Source organism: Anas acuta, chromosome 3, assembly GCF_963932015.1.
Source record: "Anas acuta chromosome 3, bAnaAcu1.1, whole genome shotgun sequence".
NCBI lineage: Eukaryota > Metazoa > Chordata > Aves > Anseriformes > Anatidae > Anas > Anas acuta.
Genome location: NC_088981.1, coordinates 108,152,712 through 108,171,170, shown reverse-complemented (window position 1 = coordinate 108,171,170; position 18,459 = coordinate 108,152,712). Strand labels below are relative to the sequence as shown.

Below are 18,459 nucleotides of genomic sequence, written 5' to 3'. Positions count from 1 at the left end.
AGAGAGGCAGTCAGAGGACAGGTAATCTGGGGGATCCATGTTTAAATGGGACCTTCCAATCCCAACAATAGTCCTTCAAGTACCACCATACCCCTGTGTCCCTTTCCTGTGCATTTAGTATTTCTCCTTTCTTCCCATAGAAAGGAGAAATTCCCATTTCTTCTTCCCATAAAGCCTTCTCCACCTTCCAGTGGGAAGTGTCCCTGCCCATGGCAGGGCAGTTGGAACTGGAAGATCTTTAAGGTCCCTTCCAACCCAAAGCATTCTGTGGTGCACTTTTAAAACCTAAACCTGCTCAGAACCAACAAGAATTAGACCCAGGACACGCAAATATTTAGACTTTCTTCCCTGAGGCACGGATAATTCACTGGAAGGGTCACTAACGAGCCTTCCCCTATTGCTCCCTTGCACTGGTACACGTTGGGCTGAGCGTTTGCCAGGGTCAGTCTGAGCGTGGAGCCGCGCTCAGGAGACAGAAATCTGTGGGGAAAAAAAACAGCTGTGAAATAAAGCTATGACAGATAAAAGCCATTCCCTTTTTAACTTCTTCTCTGTGCTGGATGCAACGAATGCAGCTTTTTATGCTGTTCTAGGTAAGTAAGATTTAACTACTGTCTTCTTGTGTAGGCCAGGCTCAGAGACACGCTTTGAGGTAGGGGCTCATCGCGTTCGCCCCGTGCTGTTCACTTCTTAGCCCTCAGGAGCCGTCCCTTTAGCTTGGCCAAGACAAAATACAACTTGTCACTTTAAAAGCAGCTCTGCCACCTTGAAAAACGCGACTTTCTGAGACTATCGCCTGCATTTACGCATCAGGCGTGTGGAGAAATTTTTCCTCGGAGCAAAGCAGAGAGGCGTGCGGTTTGAGGCACTCTGCGTAGCCGTAATAAGCGTTTATTTCTCTGAGGATCGCTGCTAGATGAGAACTCATCATCTCTCGTAACCATCACGGGGAGGCTGCTCGATAACGAGACCAAGCGACACATCTGCCGGGACCGTCGCCTGCCATTTATTTACCTCAGACGAGATTAATTCCGCGCGGCGACCTCCTTCCCCCACCCACCACCACCCCAGCCCCTCCAACACACGCTCCCCGGCTTCCAGCCCCTTCCACCGGGGCCAGGGGCCGCAGCCCGGCTCCCTTTCAGCCTGCTGGGCTCCGGCTGCCCGGCGGGGAGCCGTGCCGGGGGCCATGCTGGGGCCGGCGCTGGGCGCCGAGGAGCCGGGGCTGGCGGAGGGCCGGGGCCCCATGGCCGCGCTGCCCGCCCTGCTCTGGCCGCTGCTGGCCCTGGGGGCGGCGGCGGCGGCGCTGCTGGTCCGCAGGGGGCTGCGCCGAGGCCCAGCCACCGAGCAGGAGGAGGAGGAGGAAGAGGAGAAGGAGGAGGAGGAAGAGCCCAGGCAGCAGCGGGATGATGCGAGGAGCTCGGCGCAGGTAAGGGAGGTGGAGGGGGGCATGAAGCGTGCTGCCCGGCGGCACCCCCCTCCGGCAGCTTTCCCTCTCGACTCATCCCTTTGGGGGGTTGGGGTTCATCCAGAGAGACCCCCGGGGCAGGAGAAGCTCCCCTGGGGGGCACCGAGCTCCCCACCCAGCTCCCCCCTCAGCTCCGGGTGCAGCACCCCGGGGTGCTGCCCGCCTGTCTGGCTCCACACGGGCTTCATCCCTCCTGCAAAGAATTAAGAAAACTCCGGATAATGCCCGCCACAGCACGACGGAGGACCTGGGCAGAGTCCCTCTGCCCTGCTGTTAATAAAGAATACTAATTATTTGCCTTTACTCTCAATCAGAGCTTCATTACGACTGCGTTAATACATGGTAGTAGCTACAAGGTGCATTAATGACCGCTGGCCATTGATGACCACCTTGCTGCGTGTATGTTGAGGGTTTGATGCGATGTGCTGTGATGAAGTTTCTGTATGACATTGTCACGGTTGGCTGTGTCTCTTTGACTTGCTGCAAGCAACAGAAAATCTCAGCAAAAATTACCAAAAAAAAAATCACACACCGGGATATCGCGGTATGGAAAGCAAGGTAAGTTCTCAGGAGAACACACAGAACAGAAGTAAGTCTGTATTTAAAATGAATACATCAAGCATTTCCAACACTTGTACCTGTTACTGTATCTTCTATCTTTTTCTTCTAAGATAGGCAAAACAAAATGAATTTGCAAGGCTTTTTTTTTTTAGGTGGGCTATAAAATAAGTGGTTTTGTTCTTCATGACTTCAAATGTGTCAGGCTTCCCATCATAACACTAGTTTTCAGGGGTTTGTTACTTTGCTATAGAAATTCAATTTTTTATTTTTTATTTTTTTTTTGGTCTTTCATCACTGTGAGCAGAACCTCGGCCTGACAGCACACATATCCTTGAATTAGTGAAGAGCAATTAAATGAAACAGCAGTCCTCATAGACCTAGCTGTGTCAAGGGATGAAGAGGGATTTCAGAAACAATTTAATTATGGTTTTATAATCATTGATACTGCTTAACTGTAGAACAAGTTAAGATTTTGCAGAGCCAATGAAATGAAAAAGGCAGGCTTGTCCTCCCATGACAGTACCCCGTCCTTTCTTTCTCTTCTCTGCTTTTTACTGTTTCCTTTTCCTCACCCCTCATCTCCACTGCTCCTTGTCATTTCCCATCACGTTATCTCTGTCTTTGGAACATCATATCCTCGAGGCAAAAACTTTATCTCCTTATGTAAGTGTAAAACACTGCATACTGCTTTGGCACTTAGCTGATGCAAGAATGCCAGAAGAGCAGAACACCTTTAAGATGCCAAAATTTGCCTCTGAAAATCTCTACTGACACAGAATCAGAAAGGGTATTAATAGCAGAGTATTCAGTTCAGAGACATGGCCAATACCAAAAACCAGGGTGTGCAGGTATTGCAGGGTGGGAGCCCCTTGCTGCTAGGTACGAAGCCAAGAGACAAATCGCCTCCGGTGCTCAGGTGTGTTGATACATCCCAGCAGCCAAACATCTGCATATCCTGGAGTGGTGGATAAGTTGAGATCTTAATTAAAAGAAACTAGGTGGTTAATTATTTTTTCAGTTTAGGAATGTGTTTTTGCTGGTGATTCCCAGCCGCTGCCCCATGGGTGGGCTGTGAGACTGCCTCTGCGGGGCATCTGCGCTTACAGGGCTGCAGGTCCCTCTGATGTTGATGTTGGGCTGATCTCCTCTCTTCTGCAGGCAGAGGACATCCCCACGGCAATGGGCAACCGACACTGGCCCAGGGTGCCTCTGCTGGAGGCTGCAGCCCTGCCCCCTGAAGGGCTCCTTCCCAGCCAAACCTCACAGCCGCCTCTGAACCCTTCCCAGGTCACAATCACAAAAAGGAAAAATGCTGGCACTGTACAGGACTGCACCAGCCTCTTCCAGCATCAGCGCTGGTGGAAGGCAGCTTTGTTTCATTGTGCTAACTGCATGTAGCAGAGCGACATGATGGAACAATCACAGGTCTCGGAGCAAGCTGTGCACTTCTAGACAGTCTGGATTTGTTTCACAGCCCGTGTGAAATAACTACGGTGAACAAAGTTTGTTCAAACGTATGCATGGCCTCAATGCAGTCATACAAGCAGATTTTGAATATAATCTATTATATACATCACTTATACCAGTTTACATTCTGACTATTGTCAGACACACAAAAAAGGCCCCAAAAAATGATGCTAGAGGCTTTAGCCCTTTTCAGCACAGCCTTTTCCCTAATAAAGAGTCATTTAGGAAACTGTTGACAAGGTTTGACAGAAGACATCTGTCTGAACTGAATTGCCATTGGGTTTTGGGGGTTGTGTTTATTCAAAGTTTTGGGGGTTGTTCTTCACATCGGACAGTTCAGAAGAAGAGCTTTTTGCACAGATGTAGTGATATCATCGTATTTAGGCGATGTGTAAAAATGTGTATTACCAGATACATCCCAAAAGAAAGCTTTCTGCTTTTCCTAAGTGTTTTAGTAAACTGGAGATACTTTTTGCCTCTCACAGGGGTTCCTTAACAGCAGCAGAAATAAAAATCAATCCCTTCAGCTCCAGAGGTGTGCAAACAGACCTTTTACTCCTGCCTTTCATATTAGATGGTACTCTTTGTGCCAGCAAAACACCCCTGCACGATTATCTCCATGAAGCTGTCCTGTATGAGAATTGATTTCGTAGGTTTCCTGGAAGGTGCTGGAGTTGGTAACTGCCACCTTCCCCTGGGGGTTATTCCCCAGGGGTTCCTACAGGCAACTTCATCCCTGGGAATAAGTACAGAGGAGCAGATTTTCCAGGCTGATGGCCCAGCTCCTTTTCCTGAGGTTCTTGGAGCACACGTGTGATGGGAGCACCACCTCTTCCTTTCCTCTGCCAGCCTCCCTAACAGAAATGAAAAAATTCACCATTCCCAGCACCTATTTCCCATATAATTCAGTGTATTCATTGTGTGCATTTCCCATGTAATTTTCCCTTCCAACAGACAATTTTCTTTCCTACTGGGAACACGTCTGAAGTGATTTTGTTAGGGAAAACTTTGTATTAGTGCACAGTAATGCTAAGATGATTTATATTTGTGCTACAGCTCACTACCAGGCTCCAGCCCTCTTTTCAGATTTGTAGATATGTGCGTGTAGTGCTGTGGCTACCCAGCCCAGAGAAGTTTCTCTGTGTTCTGTCACGCGTGAAGAGCCTCTCTGTTTCCTTTGCTAATGAGCACAGTGTGTTTTTGTGGCTTCCCATTGTCACCATGGTGGAAATTACCATTGTCTTGCCCTTTCTCTGAGCAACTCAGAGCAACTGAGTAATTTTCTTTGATGCTGGTACCTTCCCGTTTTCCTGGTGGACTCTTGCTCAGCCCTAAACCCCATCCTTTCTCTTCTCAGAGATGCAGTTTCTCCTTCACCCATTTCCCACGGAATTGGGAAACGTCTCCCACATTTCAGTGGAGAAACATTCCCACCGGGACAGGACCACGTGGCAGAGCCAGACCGGCCAGGATGTCTGCTTCCATTTATGAAAATCTGATTGGGAGTTAATGAAACTTGGGGCTGCTTATTTCCCAACGCATTTGTCATGCCGATTGCTCATTGTCTGCTGATGGAGCAATGCAAGCTGCTGGCCTGCAGCAGCACAGCTCTGGGGTTGCTTACCCGGTGGTGGAGCCTGTGCTTCTGTGCAGGGGAGAGGAGCACCCAGAGCAAATGCTGGACAGCAAGTGGCATGGCAGACATCCTGACCAGTGCCTGGTGTCAGCAGCAACGCTACATCTCCCGGAGGATGCTGAGGGAAGTGAAGCTGTCCTACTTGGTTTTCATCCCATTGAAGGTTTACTGAGAAAGCTGAAGAGCACAGCGATATCTCGTTCAGCAGTAACAGCATGCTTCAGGGAGGTTCTTCAGAAAGTCCTTTTCTGTTTGCTTTTTTTTTCTTTCTTCTGTTTTTTTCTTTTTTTTTTTAATTCAGTGCATGTTGGTATTTCTTTTGCTGGCCCAAAGCCCCCACATTTATCTTGTCCATAACATAAGGTGAGAAAAAATAGTTTAGCTTTTGCACTGGGAACGAGCACTAGGAAGCAATTTAATTGAGTTATTTCTTAAATCTGGAAACGTTTTTCTGTTCACAGACTCCCTTGCCAGCATGGGGTAATTTTGCTTTCTTTTATTTCAAGTGCCCAACCCACTTAATTCAAGTGTTCGGAAAGTGGTAGCCTATAACAATTTTCTGAATCTTTATTCATGTTCTTTAATGAATTCCCCGATTCCCAGTGTGTGAAGCATGTAACAGCTCCCCTTGGGTTCCCTACACTGAGTTTATTTTGTCCTGGTAGCCCTCTGCTGGGGAAGCCTTTGCGTGCCTTCCTGGGGCAGGCAATGCTCAGCACCTCCCCGAGCGGGACGAAGTGCATGAAGCTGCAGATAACATTCATGCCATTTTTAATTAAACCTGTGGCCAGCTGGTGGCACTGAGAGTTGAAAGCAGACTTCCTGATTTGATAAGACGCTTATAAAAGGTGCTTGGCTTTGTAAAAAAAGGATCTTTCTTATGAAACGATTGAAATGGGTAAAGGTAAGCATATAGGGGCATGGTTTTATGGCTTTGAACACATGGTTTGTATTTTCATGGCTAAAGCTGATATTTTTTAACATTTGAACCTACGTCTGTGCCTTCTTTCTTTGTGACTTTTATGTCGAACTACATGAAGAGCATCACATAAATTAAACACAAAAGTGTGGAGACTTCATTGCGATCATCAGAAATACAACTTTAGGTTATGTCAAAAGGAAAAAAGGGCAGGGTGTGTGGGGGGGAAATCCTGTTCCTCTGGGTCACAAACCAAATGGCTGTGAACTAAAAATAATCTTTCTATTGTTCCCCACAATGCGAGCACAAATTAATATGCTAAGTCTGATACCACTAAAAGTCTGCATATATTCAATATGTTTGGATTTGTACTGGTGGCTTTATCTGGTCACTAAATTCAGCGGGCATAGATGTGTTCTCCCCGTACAAAACTTCATTTTCCTTACAGGAAAAGTTACCCCGAGAAATTTCATTTCTCCGTAATGAGTCCATTAAGTTAAGTGAAATAAATAATGAAAATTCCTTTTTCTTTTTTCTTTTCAGAATGGCCAAACGCCTGTGATAAAGAGGCGTGACTAATTCAGTATCCTAAGGGCTTCCAAAGGGAAGAATAGGGCAGGGTGGGGCTCCTCAGCCCTACAGCCAGCTTACAGTGAGAAAAGCGGCTGGATAAAGGCAGGATTTAACACAAAGGTTGGGCTGGAATAATACCTTGCCACTGGAAGGAAGCTGAACCCGGTAGAAGTCCCTGGTGATGGAAGGAAGGGAGGTGCTGTCACTACCGAGGGGCGGTGGAGGAGCAGCAGATATCGCAGGGCTGGGAGAAGACCATCCCCACAGTGCTGGGCTGTTTGGGGATCTTTGGTCACTGGTCAGATTTGGTGTTTTCCTTGCACTCAGCAGCCCCTGAGGAAGGATGTAATTAGGTTCTGGAGTCCTACCTGGGTATTTGGGGCTGAGGAGCCGGTCAGTGTGAAGACCCCTGGGATGCAGTAAAAATACACTGCCAGCAGCGTATTTTTAACCTCTTAGTCATGGATGGAGAGGAAGAAGGATCCTTGGCTAGCAGATGAAATACCATTTAAGTAGGAAATGTTGCACTCATCTGGTAAAAGCATACAGCAGTCAGACTGGCAAAACATTAAAACAAAGTCCTGTATTTTTTCCAGCTTGTTGCTTGCTCTCGTTTATGTGGAGAAAAGAGCCAGGAACGTGATCCTGCCCCAGCCGAGGCTACGCTGTCAGAGCAAGTAGAGGTTGCACCTTCCCTAATTTTCTCTTGCACTCAAAATTTTCCCTCTGGAGTTTTCCCTGCCTCTGCCAGGGCTCTGTACAGCCTCGGGCTGTGCTGGCTTATGGCAGTCTGGGGGAGGGAGACGGTGCATTTCCTTCATCTTGACACCTCCCTGTCTCTCTGTGTGTACTCTCTCAAGCTTGCAGAAGTGTCTTGATGTGAAGAGAGGTTAGAAGGAGGTGGGATGTCTCCTGTCGACTGTGTTTGTCTGAGAAGTGGCAAAAATCCTCCTTCTTGCCTCCTAAGTTGGTGCTGCAGTTTCTGTCATTGATGGTGGCAGTGTTGCTGAAAGCGGCTTTATCTGGGAGGTTCTTTGGCAAAGCCTTTGCAAAGCAGTAAATATTTTGTTACGAGTTCTGGGAAATTAGCAGGGTTTGTTGAGATACCTGGAGCCCTGCGTTCAGCTCTGGGGGCCCCAGCACAAGAAGGACGTGGGCCTGTTACAGTGAGTCCAGAGGAGGCCACGAGGATGGTCAGAGGGGCTGGAGCACCTCTCCTCTGAAGCCAGGCTGAGGGAGTTGGGGTTGTTCAGCCTGGAGAAGAGAAGGCCCCAGGGAGACCTCACAGCGGCCTTCCAGTACCTAAAGGGGTCTGGGGAAGGACTCTTTGTAGTGATAAGACAAGGAGTAATAGTTTTTTAAACTAAAGGAGTAATAGTCTTAAACTAAAAGAGGGTAGTTTTATATTAGATATTAGGAAGAAATTCTTTGCTGTGAGGGTGGTGAGGCACTGGAACAGGTAGCCCAGAGAAGCTGTGGATGCTTAGGCAGAGTGGGATTTTTCCCTTGAGTGGAGCAGGATAGGATATGGAAGGTGGTCCTTTTTGTGGTAGGGTTTGTGTAACACCTCTAGGAGATGAATATGAGGTTCTCAGAAGGGAGATGACTGCTCTTGGGGAAAAAATAAGGATGGTCTTGCTAACTATTATGAAACATAGCAGGGTTTTAACACAGAGGTCATTATTTAGCTAGTGACTGTTCAGAAGAATATAACTATAAAGCTACCAAATGATAGCTCAGGGAGACAAGAGATGTGCACCACTTGCTTTAAGCTTGTAATTTGAAAGCTGGTGAAATTGGTGATGCAATGGGGCAGGTATTTTGGCTCCAGTTACTGGGATGTTTTCCCAGAAGACCCAGAAATACGCCTGTGTGTTCAGAGAGTGGCACGTTGGAAAGTACAGAATTTGGGGGAGATTATTTCATACCTGAACTAGGCATAGAAGAAATAATGCTGGTTCATCTCAAAGAATAATTAGCTTTAAGTCCTAATGATGTTGCAGAGCACCTTTGGGAGACCCTATGAAAACTTGTTGCTTAGTGGAAATAGTTTCAGTACGTCCCCGTGGCCATGCAGGAGCTGTAACCTCGTCCGTCACAAGGTGGCTCCGAGTCTTTGCCTGTCACATCTGGGGTTGTTTCCCCATAGCCCAAAAGGACACGGCCACCCAGTGAGCCTTTCTTTTTTCTCAGGAACAAGTTTTAGCTTTCCTCTCTCACCCTGCGGTGTTCTGCAGAGTGTGCTGGTTTCCCTCTCTCTCTCTCATGAACTGCAAGCATCATTCTTCGGTCCTGCAATCACATCCGTGGCTCAATCTGCCAGCTGCCACCATCTCTCTGAAGAGGAAACAAATTTCCCTGTTACTTGGGAGCACACATCTCCTGAGTAATGCTTTCTGACCAGGGCAACCTGGACCAGGAAGCGGGATGCTGTGCAGTGAGCTCCTGTTCATTAAAAAGAATCAAAATCAGCCTTCTCCTGTCTGTGCTGCTTTTTTTCAGGCAGGCTTACCCTATCTGAAAAACAACTTTGATCCTAGACAAATCTTAGGATAAACCACAAATATGTCTGCTCTGGAATAAATCTACCTGGTGTTCCTGGATTTACATTCATGAGGGCTTAGCTAACACTAATTAATTTGGAATAAATTAACTCAAGTTGGAACAAGGCCATAAATTCTAGTCCAGATTTGTACCGGGTGTTATTTAACTATGTCTTTCAGCATATCATACGTATTAACATAATTTTATGCACATACATATTTATACATACACATGCACATACATATTCCATAATGCTTTTTTTGCTGTCTTCTAGGTTCCAGTGAATGGGCAGCTTGTAACGTCAGCCAACAGCAGAGAGAAAAAGCTTCTCAAGGTAACAGTAACAGCTTCAGAGTTTATATAACATCTTTCAAGAGAAATTTGTTTTAAGAATGTTGCTTATTTGATATTTTTAAAGACAATTTATTGTTCCTGTTGATGGAGAAGTTAAGAGTGAGGAACATAACACCGAGTAACACTCTGGCATGGTCACACGGTGGTGCTTGTTACTACAGCCACAGGTGGGATGATCTCATAGTCTGCACCCCAAACCAGGAGCTAGAATCTCCTGTATTTCGGCTCCAGCTCCGATACGGGACATTTTCTTGTGTCTGGGCAAGGGTCTTATCTGGGCATGGTGCACTTGTACTGGTAGGGAAGAAAGTATTCATGCTTTACAGCCACTCTGCCTTAGCAAGGAGCAGCCCTTAGCCTGGGCAGGAGGCATGTTGATGGCAGGGAGTATCCCACCTGACAAAAGTCAAGAACCAGTGTGTTACATCTAAAACATGCAAATTTCAAGGCTTAAAGGTAGCTCTACTGTTTCACCAAGCCATATGAAAATGCCCTGAGCCACTGCTGCGTCCTTCTAGATCAGTAATCACTAGATACCTTCATTAAAAAATAGACTATTGGATGTCTTTTTTTTTTTTTTTTGTTAATCATAAGCAGAATCTTAATGTTGCTTTCAGAGTTATTGATTGGAAAGGGGGGAAATGGTTACAGGTTTTCCTCCCTTATAGTCTTTAGAACGATAAATGCAAATCTTTCTTTAGAGCAGGTGGCTGAATTACAATGTGGGCTTTCTAACCTGACAGATAAGTCTACTTTTGTAGGACAAAAGTTGTTTCATTAATGAGCTTGGAGTTTGCAATAAAATGTGCTCAGGACCAGCCTTGTACCCACTTAGAGAATACAGCAACCTCATGCTCTCTATCAGAGTAGCAGTGCATGTTTTCCATTTTAAAACTATTGCCATGACTCCTTCATGATGAAATGTAACAAATACCTGTTTGATCTTTCTTATGTGCATCTCCTGGATGCTGTAGCTTAAGAAGAAGAAGAAAGCCCAGTGCTCAGACAAGGAGGCGTTGAAAGATCTGATTCCTGTGGAAAAAGACAAGCTGCAAGAGGAGGAAGGTAAGAAAAGTTGTGGTTGTTCTGTTATCTGATTGATATTACCAGAAAACAACATGGGATGAAATATTTTAAAAGAGAGGCATTCTCTACTGTTTTTGTGTTCTTCATCAATGGGAAAAATAGCCAGTTTGAGAAAGGCTTTTATCATCTGCTCATTTCTACGTGTAACTACACAGATGGGGGCTGTGTGCTTTCCTGCCACACTTCTCAGGTCCTTCCTGCATTCACAGAGATGGCAAATCTGTGGATGAGAAAGCATATCTGAAGTGGCCAGAGGTCCACCCAGGAGCAGGGTCCTGTCTTCCTGCTCTTGCTCCAATCCTGTGGCTTTTGCCGTACTGATCCACAGCAGGAGCTGTGGTCTTTCCAGGCAGCTTTTTGTTGGGCCTGCGGACGAGGCTGGAAAAGGCACATGGATAACACACAGCCAATTCCTTACGCCCGTGAACGGAGCCAAGATCTTTGGTTACAAGCAAAGCTGCAAAGAAACCTGGCAGAGGCTAGTGTGGATCAGGCAGCTGTAATTTCACTGGAAAATACGTAACACTCCATTCTTGCCTGTTAGTCTCCCCCCACCAGGGGTCATATTGAAAACAAGCAAATCTAAGCTTTTCTGGGCTTAAAAGATTATAATGTGATTAGTGTGCTGGTGAGAGCAGGAGAAGCCCTCGCTGCTGCTGGGCTGGAGTCCTCCCTGCGGGCGCTTGCGTCAGGAGCAAGGAGTGCCTGCAAGGGCACAGGAGAATGATGGGAAACAGCAGAAGCTTTCTTCAAAGGGCTGTTTAGTTTTTTTGGACAGATGAACCAGCTGAACTGTTTCATGTGTTCAGGGATGTTTAGAGAAAGTTGTTTGTCTCAGTGAAATCGGGGGACGGTGTTTTTTTCTTTGTTAACCGTTCCTGGCAGGCCCTCCTGTCGTGTCGTAGCTTGTGGAGAGCAGAGCTGAAGGCAGAGCGTGGCCTGACTGGTATGAATGAGTGCGCGTGGAAGTCAGCTGGATGGCAGCGGGTCTTCACATCACACACCAGGTCTGAGGGTACGCTCAGGGCTAGAGAAGGTCAGGAAATCGAAGCCGTGTTTGATGGTTAAGCTCTTCATGAACTTCCCTGTGCTGTCAGACGTACGAGGCTGTTGATGCTCTGTTGTGACATCTCCCCCGAGGGAAAGGGGTGTCGCATTATCAGGCTGACACAAAGGACAGAAGAATCTGTGCAGTTACATGAGTCAGGACACATGACAGACAGGTTTGCGACGGGGATTTCTTATGTAACGTGGCCTGTGTTTCTGCAGAGGCAGCAAGCACTGTGCAGGGGAGATGCTGCATACGACCGGGCAGCACCGCTGCAGGGGCACTTTTACAGCCAGCATGGAAAATGAACAGAGAACACTTTGCCTTGTAAGCAGTACAGGCAGTAGAGGAAGTTTCTTGTTAACTTAAGATGAGTCACAGTGACCTTTGCTCTCTGTTGTAGGTGTCTGGCAGACCAAGATCAGCAGCCGAGAAAAGAGACACTTAAGAAAGGAAAGGCTGAAACAAAAAGGTAAATTTACAGGCTGCGGAGAGTTTGCACACCTGATCTGACTGGGCTTCTTACTCCTTCTAACTTCCCAGAGTCTTTCTGTTTGCTCTGTTCATCATTAGACAGCAAAATCTTTGCACACATTTAGACTGCTTACTTATAATCATAGAACAGAATCATTCAGGTTGGAAAAGATCTCTAAGATCCTCTAGTCCAACCTTTAACCTAGCACTGTAAAGCCCACCGCTAACCCACGCTACCAAGTTCTACATCTACATGTTTCTTGAAGACCTCCAGGGATGGTGACTCAGCCACTTCCCTGGGCAGCCTGTTCCAACACTGCACAACCCTTTCAGTAAAGAAATTTCTCCTAATGTCCAACCTATACCACCCCTGGCACAACCTGAGGCCATTTCCCATCATCACTTGGTGCTTGGGAGAAGAGCCTGATCCCCACCTCGCTACAACCTCCTTTAAGGTAATTGTAAAGTACAAGAAGATCTCCCCTGAGCCTTCTCCTACTCAGGAAAAAAACAGGTTGGCGAGCCTTGTGTTCTATTCCAGGCTTTCATTACAACACATATTATTAACCACAGGACTTTGAAAACAAATGTCCATTAGATCTGAGATCTGCTAAAGGTGTGGTGTGATGGGATTAGTTCGTTCTGTGCTACTTGACAAAAGATGTTTTCTAACAATGAATGTAAACCTGCATTATATGCCCAGTTCCAAACAGATTCCTTATTTCAGGGCTGCCCAGAATAAACATCTATAAAAGCAAAATGTACTGTTATCTTAATGAGATAAAATAGAGCAGCATTATGCACTCACACCACACTTTTCCTGTGGGGATTTCAAAGTGTCCGCCATGCACTTATGCCTATATACATTGCTACTGGTTATGTTATTATGACTGCTGTATAAAAGCACGTCATGGAATTAATATGTTTAGAAATGTCTTGATAATTTAATTATCTTTGTTAAAACCATTAGTATAATGGAGAAACCTATGAAGTTAAACATATTAGAGCAATTTAGAAGCTAAGAAATTTGGAGTTGGGACACACAGCTGGGTAAATACGGATGTTTGTGCACTGTCAGCAAGAAGACATTATCTTAAAGTACCTCAGAAGCCCTGCTAAAATTGAAGATCGGGGCAAGTAAACAGCAAATTTTGATCTAAAAATATGCAGACATTTTGGGACCACTTTATCATCTAGATTACAGAAGCCAAGGGTTAGATATCTGCATGACAGTTTCTAAGGGCTTGAAGTGCTGAGGTCTCCAGCAAAGCATAAGGGCTCACACTTGGCTTTGTTTACGTCAGTTGGCCTGCTGGCACCAGCGGTGCTGGCTGCCTGTGCAGAAGGAAGTGAGCATTAACCCTAAACCCACGCAGGTGTACGTGTTTTGTGCAGAAGGAAGTGAGCATTAACCCTAAACCCACGCAGGTGTACGTGTTTTGCTGGCCCAGAGTGAGGGAGGGAGCTCAGAGGACCAAGCTGCAGTCGAAGTCACTGGTTAGGTGCAGGAACCTTTGCTGTGCAATGGGTTAAATCAGCTGATGGTGCTGGTCCCTCTTAGTGATAACATTTACAGAGCAATGAAATCTGCTCTTCCCACTTCCAGGAAGAAGCCCTAACCCTGCTGAGTGCTGACGGCTCTTTCCCAATAGGGAATAAGCAGCAGCAGCAGCATTAAGCTGTGTGAAGGTGGGGTTGATGTCAGCACTGGTCCCCTGCCCACCAGAACATCAGGAAAAGGCTTTGCTACTCTGAAGGCTGGAGTCGTAAAGTGCTTTGGGAGTCCTTTGGAACAAAAGATGTTGGAGATAATTGTCATGATTTCTACTGTGTGTATGCCTAGCACTGATTTCTCAGCAGACTTGGACTACCAACATCCAAGATGTTTTCTTTCCTTTCGCTTGGAAGTCTTGCTGTCCTCTTTCGCTCCCTTTACTGTTGTGGGTCCCGAGCGATGCCCAAGGTCTCTAAATAATTTCATCATGAATCTGGACATTATGTCTGATGCGTTTGGATCAGGCTTTCTTTCCCCTGTATAAACTCTCTGTTGTAATTAAGAATGCTCATAACCCTGTGATAATGTTTATTCCCAAGAAGACGCCAGCAGAGCATCACAGGGCAGCTCGGTGGCTGAGCCGGCCTTTGACTGGGATGAGAAGGGAACGGGGTGGCCACTTGCAGAGGACACTGGCCGTGGAAAAGGTGCTCTCATCACCAGGGCAGAGCGTGGGACTGTGCTAAAGGCCTCAGAAGCTACCAGAGAGGAATCTGTGCCCTCCCAGTCAGAAGAGGATGTGTTTTCCAATGTAGGTGAGTGCCTATGTTCCTAGAGGGAGCATTGTAGAGGGAAAATTTCATGAGTTAGTGTGTCCTGCAGCGTACATTGCCTCAGAGAGTCCTGCCTGCTGGCATTCATCCTGCACACATGGCATTGTCCACTTGCATTGAACCCTGTTAGCCATCCTTTATTCTCTAGCATGATGGCAATATGAAAAGAGAAGTGTTTGGCACAGGAATTTCTCCTGTATTGCAGACTACCTAGTGGGTGTATGCAGCTTTCTAGCCATAGGTATTTAGTGTTTGGTTCCTTTGCAAAGTCCAAGGTTGCACACACGTGATCAGAGTTAGGCTTTGGGTATATCCAAAGAAGTATGGGGCAAGGTATTCTTAAATTAGCTTGGGTATTTGACAGTTGGCAGCAGTGTGTTCATGGCAGTGCTGCGTTGTACTGGCACAGTTTCCCAGCTTCCCAGCTGATTAACCCAATGTTGGTATCCAAACAAAATCACCAAAAGCTACTGCGAGTCTCCTGGTTGTGCAGCTGGGACAATCTCTGTATAATCTAAGCTGAAGGTGGAAGTTGTGCTTTTAAATATTCAGACTCCTTTAAGGCAGTGAAGGGATGGCTTGCCAGGCCATTAGGCTAAAGATCAAGAGATGATATCAGCTTTCTCACTAGTGTTTGATGACTTTTCTTTTCCATCATGGCTTAGTTTTTATGGCAAAGCCGTGTCTCACATTGCATTTTTACTGTGGGTGATCCTGCAGATTCCAGAGCAGCACTAATAATTAATAACTGGGTGGAAATTGGACCTTTCTATCTTTTAGACTCTCTTCCTAACTTCTTGGGGGTGGGGGGTTACAAGTTAAAATAGTTAATACTGCTTTTTGGTTAATTTCCAAAAGCATTTGGTTTTCATTAAGATCTCACTGATTGATCAAGCTTAATGACTGGATTGATTGGTGTGTAAGGCCATACAACGACTCACCTTCAGTAGCAGTAATCCTGGACTCTGGTGGTTCAGAAAGTGGTCTTAGCTTGCCCTTACATTGGTTGCTTTCTTTGCTGGAGTCCTTTCTTTTGCAGAGTACAGGGTCGATGGCAGAAGGTCACTGGTACCATTTTTCACTCTCTTGCCTTCAGAAGGCCAAACTCTGAGCTGATGTCTGACAACAGCCTCTGCCAGTTGTGCACGAAGGGCAAAACAGTCCAAAAGAGTGAGGAATTTGACTAAGTCCAAAGAAACGTGCTGGTGTGACGTGCACTTTGAAGTGATGAGAAGGTGTAAATAGCACCTGGGCTGGACCCTTTGTCCGTAGAAGATAATTTCTCCTTGATTCTTTAGCAACAAAAGTGGCTGCAGGATGGTGAGAACATGGAAAGAGATGGGGAGTGTCAGGCCGAAACTGCAGTTGCCAGCTGTGAACATGACACCACATTTTGTGTTACTGGTTGTTTGCTTTCTGAAATGCAGGAACGTGGGACATTGCAGAAGTAAAATCCTGTCCTTTGACCTCTGGGACATTAATAGAGCTGTCAAAGGAGTTAGGTGAGTGCTCTCTCTGTGGTCTTTTTTTTATTGTTTCCTTCAAAGTTCTTCTTGTGCTCTGTTAGATGCTTGGCTTAAAAGTACTTCTGTTGGTCATATATGGGTCTTTTCCCTCACAGCCACAGTTTATTAGTCACTCTCTCTTTTATAGCTTGCTCACATCTGCAGCCCAGTGCACCAGCCTTTTGGGGAGTGATGTCAGAATGTATTACTGAACGCTTTCCAAACCGTTGTTTATTGGAATAAATAAAAAAAAAAGCCTCCCCTTTACTTCTTCTCCCCCCTCCCCCCAGCAAATTCCTTCTCGGTTAGATTTACTCACACAGAAGATTTGCAATAAGTTTTGATGACCAGCAAATTCAGAGAATTTCAATGCGAGGGAGGGAGCAAATGCCGAGGCCGGAGGGGCCCTGTGAGAGGTTGCTTAGCCAGCAGTTTCCTCTCCTGTGCAGCAAGAGATTTTCAGCTCGAGCCTCTCCATGCATGGTCTGGAGAAGGAAGTGTCTCCTGGGCTTTGCATTAATCTTGGGCCCAGTTTTTAGTTTTCCCTTTGCCTCTTTGTAACCGTCGGTACCTCTCACTACCCAGCTCCGAGTGCTTCTATTGTGATGTGATGCACGCACCTGTTCTGTACACTCTGATAGTTATTTCTGAAAGAAATATGAAGATTCATTCATATGCCATCAGCCTGCCTGAAACTGAAATTCTTCTGGAGGTCTGAGCGGTTGATGAGTGCAGAATCTGATCCTGAATGGTTCTGAGATGCTAAGTGCAAGCATAGATACACAGAGATGGACATCCGACCACAAAACGTAGTTTGTGTGAAGTAAGCCAGCACAATGGAATTCAATTTTAAAGCCAAACATTAGAGTCAATGTAATGCTTGTCATATTTGGTCATCTGTTTTCCAACACTGCATCAGCAGAATGAAGCAGTTCCTCATGTAACAAGTACAAGTATTTACTAACATATGCATTTGTGCAGCAAAAAAATCAAGCTGATACTTGAGAAAAACTGCATAAACAAGGGGATTCTTTAAGTGAAAATAAGAAAGAAAAAAATCAAAAAGATGTAGAGAAAAAATTGGTTGTGTATGAAAGATATGAAGAAAATGCTAGTCTGTTATGTACTGGTGTTAGAAAGGGGCTGAATGAATTCATTCAGGGAAACGTGTGAGTCCTAATGGTTACTTTAGTTGTTGAAAATAATTATCCAAAAATCATTTAAGTCTTTTTTTTTTCCTCCACCAGCTCTCTCTTATCTGTGCTCTTTCTCTGAGTAATTCATTTGGTATTTATGGCTTTATCTGAATTACTGTTAGAGTGAGCAGAAGTTTTCTCACTAAAGTCTGTGGGAGTTGGAGCTGGCTTCACTTCACGTAGCTTTTGTGCTGTTGGATCTGTAACTCCCTTTTTACATGCTCAACAGAGATTTGTTGGAATTCATATATCTCTGAATAGTATTAGCGTAGCCACTCCTGAGCGGGTTGTTTTTAATAACTTGTGTGTAGTGTCCTCGTCCAGCCTTCTTTAATAAATCCGCTGTGATGAGCAGCATAGATTAATGTATGGATTAAATTACATAACATCCAGGCATCATGGCATAACATGCTGATAAAGACACAATTAATTAGTTTTAATAACATGAATATAGCTATGTGATTATCTTTTAGTTTTTTTCTTCTTTTTTAATTTATTTTTTTTTAGAAAGCACGTTTTTCCTGCATGCAGATAATATAAAGAGTAAATCTTCTGAGGACAGTCCTTCAAGATGCTGCTGGAGCACCAGCTTGACTTTCCTCCCAGCAGACGATGTATGGCAGGAGCAGGGTACGTCTGCTTGCTCATTTGCCAGTGAAAGGGGGGTACACTAATGCCGATGCCCTTTTCAGACTGTTTTATAAGCTGCAAAAATCAGGGCCCACTTTTATAGCTGCTTGTTCACATGAGGCTGGCAGAGGTGAGAGTGAAACTCAGGTTGGGTCTGATTATGGGCAGGTGCCCAGAACTGCTCTATGCTCATAGCTGCAGACACCCTGTGTGGCACCCTTGAGAATGGTGAGAACGTGTACTTTATTTGTGTTTTTACCTAGATGGAGACAAAAAAAAAGAGAGGAAGTAGGTATAGTCTTGTTTTGTGCATGCATACTGCTATGCAAAGTGTAATTAGAGCTTCTGGGCAGCAAGAGCAGCTGCAGTAAGACTGAGGGCTCCCATAGACTGGTGTCCTCTCTCCTACAGTTGTACGTAGCAGCTGCTGGCAGACAGGCTCAGGAACAGGTCAAGCATAGAGCAATCACTCCCTGTGTCCATCTCCACACCAGCGGAGAGTGGTTCAGGGACATCCTGAGCCAGAGGCAACAATATGGGCTCTGCATTTCAAAAAATAAAAAATAAAAAAAAAATCCAAAACATGTGTTAGCAATCATCTCAGATTACTAAATTTTCAAAACAAAGTTAGGTTTGGTTCTCATAACTGAAGCATTGCGTCTCTCCCTCT

General features: G+C 45.5%; 1 protein-coding gene across 5 annotated transcripts in view; it reads left to right on the top strand.

Moving 5' to 3' along the window:
• Nucleotides 1-815: 815 nt before the first annotated feature.
• The window catches only part of LOC137854807 (protein LYRIC-like), a 28,193-nt gene continuing 10,549 nt past the window's right edge, over nt 816-18,459 (top strand). Inside the window, exons 1-8 of one of the 5 annotated variants that reach the window (XM_068678684.1) lie at nt 816-1,429; nt 7,221-7,307; nt 9,443-9,502; nt 10,497-10,587; nt 12,060-12,128; nt 14,228-14,440; nt 15,886-15,960; nt 17,667-17,789. In XM_068678684.1, coding sequence (XP_068534785.1) covers nt 1,190-1,429; nt 7,221-7,307; nt 9,443-9,502; nt 10,497-10,587; nt 12,060-12,128; nt 14,228-14,440; nt 15,886-15,960; nt 17,667-17,789 — 958 coding nt within the window. In that variant the 5' untranslated portion in view covers nt 816-1,189. Of the gene's footprint in view, nt 1,430-7,220; nt 7,308-9,442; nt 9,503-10,496; nt 10,588-12,059; nt 12,129-14,224; nt 14,441-15,885; nt 15,961-17,666; nt 17,790-18,459 lie in introns of all 5 variants that reach the window. The other 4 variants (XM_068678683.1, XM_068678685.1, XM_068678686.1 and 1 more) reach the window with 4 other exon arrangements.